The sequence below is a fragment of the Halichoeres trimaculatus genome, unplaced genomic scaffold, assembly GCF_033239565.1.
Source record: "Halichoeres trimaculatus isolate MK-OKI-2021-1 unplaced genomic scaffold, fHalTri1.1 fHalTri1_scaffold_16, whole genome shotgun sequence".
Taxonomy (NCBI): domain Eukaryota; kingdom Metazoa; phylum Chordata; class Actinopteri; order Labriformes; family Labridae; genus Halichoeres; species Halichoeres trimaculatus.
In genome coordinates this window covers 25,288,020-25,296,918 of record NW_027437194.1, presented here as the reverse complement: position 1 = coordinate 25,296,918, position 8,899 = coordinate 25,288,020, and the positions used below count along the sequence as shown (strand labels likewise).

The 8,899-nt window shown below is 40.9% G+C and overlaps 1 protein-coding gene across 1 annotated transcript in view; it reads right to left on the bottom strand.

Annotated features, from left to right (window-relative positions):
* Positions 1-2,109: 2,109 nt before the first annotated feature.
* The window catches only part of loxhd1a (lipoxygenase homology PLAT domains 1a), a 50,988-nt gene continuing 44,198 nt past the window's right edge, over positions 2,110-8,899 (bottom strand). Inside the window, exons 37-41 of the mRNA XM_074691161.1 lie at positions 5,563-5,748; positions 5,272-5,442; positions 4,886-5,024; positions 4,455-4,610; positions 2,110-2,839 (exon numbers count right to left, since the gene is read on the bottom strand). Of these exons, the coding sequence (XP_074547262.1) occupies positions 2,359-2,839; positions 4,455-4,610; positions 4,886-5,024; positions 5,272-5,442; positions 5,563-5,748 (1,133 nt within the window). The 3' untranslated portion in view covers positions 2,110-2,358. The remainder of the gene's footprint in view (positions 2,840-4,454; positions 4,611-4,885; positions 5,025-5,271; positions 5,443-5,562; positions 5,749-8,899) is intronic.

Sequence of the window (8,899 nt, the reverse complement as noted above, 5' to 3'; positions counted from 1 at the left end):
TTTTTCAGAGGCCACCCTGTGAGTAACTCTTTATCTGGGACAAAATCACTAAAAGGAGTGATCGGGTAAGATTTGGATCAGAGTAACTCAAACTCAGATATCCTACTAACAGAATGGAAACTAGTGGGATTTCTAGGTTTGAAAATATTCATCGTAATTTCATTTGGCATGAATTGACTAGATTTTAATTTTTGATTTGCATTCATTATGAATGTTCCAGGTAAAAGGTAAAAGGACACCTTGTATACCCGTGTTATCCTAACTTGAACAAAGATGGGTTGAGTTCAACATTTCCAATATGGCCTCTGCAGACAATAGACTTAAAAACTCTGGCTGTTTCCCGAAGCCCAGGTACCTTGCCTTGCCTTGCCTTTGAAGGCAGTGCCTCCTAAGCCACTATCTTCCAATCCGAGGCAAGTGTCCTGCCTCTGCTCAAAAGGAGATGCTAATGGAACAGCCTACAAAGGCATATTTTTTTTTACCATCAGATTCCTGTCACAAATTTTTGTGTAATTGGAGTTTCATTGTCTCTCATAACATGTGTTGCACTGTGGACAGTGCTTGGAAAGTTAAATACAAACGTGGGAGTAGACCGTATGTGTCAGCAGCTACAAATGTTGTCATAGCTTGCCACTTTTCTATGCTTTTTGCTTTTTTATTGTCACATTATTGACACTCTGCAGGTGCAGCTTCTCAATAATTATAGTTACGTGAGTGACACAAAAGAGTCAAGTGTTGGAAATGATATAAGTTGTTATTTTCAGAGGTGTATCTTATTACTTATATTTGAATTGGAATTTACTGCGCTCCTCCGCTGGAGCGTCTCTCCCTGGTGCGTCTTTTCCTTCCATTTTTTCCTTTTTCGTAGATTCAAGCGTTGCATGTTGGGTATTTAGAGCCATGGCAAGGCAGTGAAGGATACACCTGTGTATCCTTGGTCAATTAGCCACATGCTAACCAAACAGAGGACATATGCCTCTGGAGGACATGAACATTGGAACAGCACTTGGGCAGCGACTGATGATGTGGATGTCTGCCCACGCCCACATCAGACCAAGGCAAGGCAAGGTAACTGGGCTTTGGGAAACAGCCTCTGTGTCAGAAACAAATGGATGATGTCACTACGTCCATTTACTATACAGACGATGGTTCAGACTTGAAGTTTAGAATGATTTTTGGAAATTTACCAGCGTTTGTCAGGTGACAAACACAGCAGGAGCTAAAAACAATCAATGAAGGGAACCAACTGTGTAACAGAAGTCGACAGCAGGCAGAGGAACAATATACAACTCAAAGAAACCAACTCAGTGACATCTCTTTGTTCCGTCCCCATCACCAGACAAGCCAGCACTAACTTACTTTGTCGCATTTTGTGGTCGAGAGTAGCGGCATCAACTGCTGTACTATTTATATTTACGCAACACTTTAAATACTGCAAGATGTCCTCTGGTTTTCTGCTTGGGTTTGATTTTTACTATCTCTTTGTTTTTCACCTCTACTTAAGAAATGCTAAAGGCTGTGCAAAAATTGTCTTTTTTTTTTGGTAAGGTCTTAAATAAATGATTTTAAGATGCGTAGTTATGACAAATGAGACAGTTATGAGTTAAGATGGAGAAAATACATATACAAACCAGCATCCATCAGTTGAAATCATTTAATCTGGCCTTTGTTTTGAAAGAAATACCTTTACCTATGGCTGCTAAATGCACCATATTCTTTCCCAGCATGTTGCTAACTGTGTTGGTCTATAGTGTGATTCTGAGCATGTAGCGTACATTAGGTTTTAAGAGCTTTTAACTTTGGAGGAACATTTGTCAAAGTGTTTGAAGTCAACAAAAACAGGTCAGAGTTGCTTTAAAGATGAAGAATTATTATGAAGATGCTAAAATGTGACCTCTCACATCTTTACATCCTTGTCAATATGAAAGTATGTCTTTCAGCAGTCTGTTAGAAAGGATCTATTACTGTCATAGAAATGTTTTCCTATGAATACCACATAAAGACAGACAAGCTGAAAATGTTTCTGAGTATCACAAAGAGTTTAATCTTTTATAAAAACCTCCGTCTTAACAAAGTAACTGAACAAACCATCCCTGAAATATGAAACTTATAAAGAATGGCACATTCAGCTTCCTCACCTCAGAAGATATTGTCACAGGATTTCTGTGCAGGCTATTATTCCAGCTGTTATGAACTAGTGAATCATGGTTTTATACAAAAATAAGTCCTGTGAGTGTAAAAATGAGTCTCAGTTCCTGAGATTTAAAACTTTCCAGAGCAGAATCTCTTTGGTAACTTCTGTTAAGCATGAGTGGAGATCTCTCTGCAGTGGTAGTTTCCAGAAATAATACTTTAACACTAGTATTTTGGATACAGGACCCTGTTGATTCGCCCGTCTGCCTTCTTCATGTCCAGCCACTTCCCACAGAGGAAAATTGTGGTGACACCGTTGGCTGTGTTTGTGACTTCCACGCGGTCGAGAAGCCAGCCGGGGCTCAGGCCGGAGTTGTCGTGCTCCACCCGGACTTTCTGCAGCTCTCCCATGTCGAGCATTTCCAGAACAAATCGGTCCGTCTGCTCACGCTCAAAAAGGTTACGAAACTTCTGCCGCAGCTGACGGCAGCCCGAGTCCCCATTAGAGCCGTGGATGGTGATGAAAACATTGGCGTCTGTGCCGGCTCCTTTCTCATCTCCAGTGATCACGATTATCTCATACTTGACGGGTACAAGGCTTCGAGCTTTACTGGCAAAGCTCTCGATGGCCTTCGTGCACTCGAAAGTCAAGAAGTCATCTCTTTTAGGAGAGAGAGGGATGGCTGCGTTGCAACTGAAGATGTACCTGGAAAGGTGAGAAAACAGGAAAGAAATTAATTTATGACCAACAAAAACCCCAACATTTGTTGTTTACTTTTAAAGAGGGGTTATTCTGCCTTTACATATTGTAAACATGGATATAAAGTAAGAATACTGGATGTTCAGAATGAGCATTAGCAGATTTTTTAAACCTCTACATATTTTTATGTTTTAGAAATCCCTGAATCTGTCTGACACTTTGTTCTAAAATAGCGCACCTTCACAAGACCTTCACAAAACTTGCTTAAATGAAGTCATCACAAAAGAATCTCCTACACTGTAAACCCCAAAGTTCAAGCTATGAAAATCTAAAATTTGTCAGTAAGTCCAATTTACTCAAATGTCAGAGTTTTCAGTGTTGTTTCTAGATTGAACTTTTGTTACTGTTTAAGTGAGCACAGCTTAAAATCATTAGTTTGTGACTGTGTTTTGTAACTGTGAATGAGGAGGGGACACAGACGATATGAGACCCTGCTGTACTTCTAGATGTGCAGCAGTGACACAGGCTGTCCGTGCTCCACATGACATGGACTGTTTGTCTGTACGACACAGCATGGACCAGCTGTCTGTGCTGTCTGCGTCAAAAATAAATAAATATATCTTTTTACATTTACAAAATTGGTCTAAATAGCATGATAGTCCAGTCAAACATTTAATTTAGAAATACATATAAAAATATGCAAATACATTAGACGCACACTGCAAAAGTCAGTAGGTACAAGACACCGTGCCATGGAGCACAGACCACCAGTCAGTGCCGTGGGACTCAGACAACCTGTGTCCCCTGAAGAACAATGTTCCATTGTACAGCAGGGTCTCATATGTACTGCCTTCCCTCCTCACTCACGGTTACTAAAGCTATGAAATTAGAGCTGATTTTTGTTGTGACCATGTAACCATGAGTGAGGAAGGAACGCTGAGGATATGAGACCCAGCTGTACTTCAAAATGTTATCTAGTTTACTTGTCCAGATCTGCTTCAATTTTTTGTTATTACATTTATTTAATGCATAAGTTAAATTAATTGATATCACATCTTTCAGTTTTAGGTAAGGTCAACTTATTATGTTTTACAGTGATATGCAACATTTTCTTTAACATTACTAATATTTTATTTTATAACAAGTAGGCAACAGGTTTATTTGATTAAAGAAATTCAGCAAAATGATTCTCCCTATTAATCATAACTACTTAAGATGTTGAGTTGAATTAACCTAAGTTTCACATTACATTACCTAGTTATTCTAAGGTAACCAGTTCTAAGTATTTCTCAAGTAAACTCAACTTGTCTGGGTTTACAGTGTAAGTAGTTAATGACGTGTTGGAAGGGCGGTCCTCAAACACCAAGGTCTGAGAGAGGGACAAAATAAAGACTACAAAATGTGTCAAGCTGCCTTTTAAATTGAATTTCCTCTCTCATTTACTGCTGACACATTTAGATACGATGAAATGATAGGGGTTTGTCTGGTTTCCTCCTCTGCCCTGATTCAACACTTCAAACACAGCAGTGTTTCTGATCCAAACCCTGAACATGACATGTGCAGTCTGATTTTCTTGTAAACAGTGTAGATGTGGATCAGTGAGCAGTAACTAATGTCTTACTTGTTTCCCAGTTCTCTTTCAGTGACGACGACCTCCACCACATACCAGAAAACCTCCCCCTTTACTTTCTTCCCATCCTTTGGTGTGTGTCCCAGGCAGATACCGACGATGTCTCCCAGGTTTTTGGATGAAAACTCAAACCTGTCCACATTTCCCCTAAAAAAGAGGAAAATAACCATGTTAGTGCCTTTTCTCTTGAAGCGTAAAAATCATGTTAGTGACAATTTGTTCTGCATCAGAATGAGTTCCCTGCAGGATGATGTAATGTCATGAGAGTGGATAACAGCGCTGCTCTGAGCTCCAGTGCCTGCTGGAATTATCATAATAAGTGCTCAGGTACAAAAAGAGGGAGAGAAAAACACGTTATTCAAGCTGCTTCACGCAGACCAGTCGCAGCTCATTATGACTTAATCTCATGCACAAGTGCTCACCGCAAGAACCTCTTCTTCTTTGACGAGTTCTCCATGACCAATTCTTTTGATCGGCCCTTCTTCCCTTCCAGAACGATCCACGCGTTTTCTTTGGTTTCAGCTTCAGATGTGTCTCCAGTCGTGGTGCATATTTCATATTCTGTCAGAGAGGAAGACATAAATGATTCCAGTCGTCCTCATCTTCATGATCCCCACATAAAAGCCTGTACTCATTTTGCACATTTGTAAAACTTTGTATCAAACTCTATTTTCTAAAAATCAAAGTGTTGGACTGAATTGTGGTGTGTGTGTGTGTGTGTGTGTGTGTGTGTGTGTGTGTGTGTGTGTGTGTGTGTGTGTGTGTGTGTGTGTGTGTGTGTGTGTGTGTGTGTGTGTGTTAGCCATACTCGTCTTCTCATTAAGGTCTAAGTAGTCGTTGTTAGCACAGGCCAGTTCTCTCATTATCTGTCCGTCATCATCGTTCTTGGCGAGCCAGCGGTCACATGGAAAACGAAACGTTTTATCCATGACCTCGTCCTTCACATCGACATAATCCAGGTGCCATCCTGGAGCCAGACCTGAGTGTGACAGAGTCAGGAAGTAAAACTTAATTCTTTCCCGATTAATCTGGCAGTTTTTCACACTGACAGACTCAATCAGGCCGGCATGCAGAGTCAGTGTCTGTCTCAGCAGCTGACCTGAGTTGTCGTGCCAGACTCTCACTTTGGAGAGCTCTCCCAGGCTGAGGATATCTGAGAATCGAAACGTGTCGACCTGTTTGCGCTCAAACTTGTTGGACTTGTTGCACTCTTTCAGCGCCAGCGTTCCTGTGTCTCCATTCTCTCCAAAAACAGTGATCCACACGTTTGCATCAGTGCCTGCGCCTGAGGAGAAAAGACAATGAGTTGAAAATGTTTATTAAATTGAATATGACATAATGGAGCACACGTTATGAGTTACAGTTATGAGCCTGTAGAGGCCAGTATGGGTCACTTCACCAACTTGTGACCTCTTTCACATGGGTCAAACTTTACTCTCATCCTGCTCCCTGCTCTATCATCATTCCTGTGCTTTCTGAACAAAGGCAGAAATTAAGGGTGGGAGAAAAAAATCAGTGTATCCTAGTATTGAGATTTTTTTATTAAACAATTTATATCGTGATTTTTTTTTGTTCAAAGTCTTTTATTTATTTATTTATTTATTAATTTCAAATCTAAATCCTTCATTTCAGTCGTTGTTTATGAGCTGGGTTGGAAAAAAATGTAAGATATCAGATCATCTGAATAAATCCTGAAAACTGACTCGTGATGTGCATTTTTAGGAAAATATGGCTCCTGATATAGTCTGTAAAATGCATTATCCTCATTCATCTTTTCACTTGATCTTGTGTTAAATAAGCAAACAAAAAAAATGCAAAAATTGGAAATATCGATAAATTGCAATTTAAATTGAAACAGCACCCCCAAAATTGCAAAAGAATCAAATCAAGAAAAAAGCGTTTTGTCTAGCAGAAAGGCTCCCAAAATAACCCCATCCTTTACGCATCCTCTGCAGCTCTCTTCAGAAAAAGTTAAGTATTAAAGAGGGGGTATTGTGCTTTTTTACCATTATTCTGTCCCTCTGGCACCCCTGTAGTAGCTTAACGTAATTTGCAGTTCAAAAATATGCATATTTTTTTCTCACTGGTGTTTTAGAAAAACCTTATTTCAGCCTCTGTCTACTGCTGTCTCTTTAAGACCCCCCACTCCACAAACCCCCTCCCCTCTGATTGGTCAGCCTTTGGTATTTGAGTCCTGCCCCTCCAATGTATCATAAACCAGTTAGGAGACCTCGTAACTGATTTCTAAAACATATAAATATGTAGAGGTTTAAAAATCCACACGTTTAGTTTGAACATCCAGCATTGTGGTAAAGAATGATAACCCCTCTTTAATTCAAGCATTTTGCCCCCAGGTTGAAATCCAACTTTTTATTAAATTAAATTCTTATGCATTAAAGACAAAGTGAAACTATCTTTTAGCACTGGGAACTTCAAAGAAACGATTTGGTAAATGATAAATCAACTGATTAGTCAGAACAGACTTCTTTCTAAAACAAGCAGTCGCCCCCTGCTGGCCACAGATGAGACAGCATTTCAGCGCTGCTAAGAGGCTTCATCAAATGTTGAAGTTTCTCTTCAACTATTTCATATTTTGTCTCTTCAAGTGTGTTTTATGTTGTCTGGCTCACAGCATGAAGTCATGAAAATTTAACCTGAGCGATCCTCTTGACGTCATGTGTCATCATCAGTGATGAGTGCGCTGGTTATAAATTATAAATTAAAGCTTTGATGTCGTTCTTTTCAGCCGCTGAGCACATAAAGCATCGAAAGGGATGTGTTGAATTATTTGTTGAAATAAATACTGAGGATTCAAAGCCCTGAGGAGACTCTTCAGCAAACATTATGCAAGAGAGTCAAAAGAGCAGCAGAGGAAGCTGAGTGCTCTGACTCACACAGAGCATCTTCAGCGTGACTCCTCTACGCTCTGCTCCTTAGACGCTGAGGTGTGTCTGACGTTAAAGCACCAGACTCCAGCGTGTTTCCTGTGACCTGCTTTTACGTGAGTCACTACACACTGTGCCAGCAGCCGCAGGAGGGGCATTAAAAATTAAAACATTTATGAAGCAACTTACAGAAATCTATGTCTACACATAGAGCCACATGTATGTACACCTACTTTACATGCTCAGGGTTCACTGCTCCTCACATGGATATCCCTTCATGATAATCCCCAAGGAGGCCATTACCCTACCTTGAGGGTTGCATCATGTGTGTAGGTGTGTGTGTGTGTGTTGTAGCGTGGTAATTGGGAGTCTAACCACTGTGCATATTATTCCTCCCAGTAACAGTCAAGGACAGAGCGCGGTCCTTTGAAGCCGGCTCAGACTTCTCACTGTGTTATCGTATTGATCAGCAGAACTGCTGAGCTGCAGGAAAATTCTGCATGAAAAAGACAAAGGAGCAAAGCAGAGTTTCTAAAGAAGTCCTTCTGTGTCGTACAAGAGTCAAACATCATCTTTTCTGATTTGCTTTCAACTTGACGCATAAATGTCTTCAGAGACAACCCTCAGCTGAGAGAAATGAAGCTGGTGCAGGAGAGTGAAAAGCTGCGGCTCATCGAGCGTCTGCCTGAGGCTGACTGCAGAAACACCAGAAAACACATACTCACTAATATTACAGCAAAAACAAACATGTTTACAGCCTGTGTCTCTAACAGCACACTGTTCAGCTGGCCTGACTGACAAACAGGTGAGGAGGCTGAGAGCCCACCCTGTTACATCACACTACCTTGTCAGGAGAGTATCGTTAGCTGTTACACGCTTTGGGACAGGTTTAATTCATCAGGGTGTAAAGTCACAGATCTAATGCCCCGTTTACATAACACTTCATCTAAAACACTAAAACGCAGCGAAAACAGAAAATCTGCGTTTACGCAAAAACGCTGATGGACTGAAAATGCTGTAGTAAGTATGCCAGGCCTGTAGGTGGTGCTATAACTGTCTTGTCCAGAAGCCGCTTTGGGGAGATCTCCACCGAAGTAGAGTTGAGCCGATCATCTAGTGCTTTGGTAAAAACTAAGAGCAGAAGTGGAGAAGAGACGACTGTAACAATAGTGCTGTTGTCCTGTTGTATGTGCTTGCGCGGAGTGGAGCGTGACATGTGCGTTTCCACTGGAAACACCGGCTCACTATTTACACGGCAATGGTGGCGGCAGCATTTCAGAAAAATCACACTCTGGAGGCAGTTTTTAAAAGTTTGCATTTTAGGTGGGCTAAAACGCTGTTTCCGTGTAAACTCGAGGCTGAAACGCAATAAAACTTTTGCATTTCACCCTAAAACCATTGTCGTGTAAACGGCCCCTAAGAGACCAACATCCATCTTGAACCCCAAGCACCTGCAGGAAACCCTGAGAAGTCTTCTTTTAAAAAAATCTGGGAAAAAAACGACAAAGGTGCTTAACCATCGCCTCACACGGTCTGTATGTTTAGATCAGC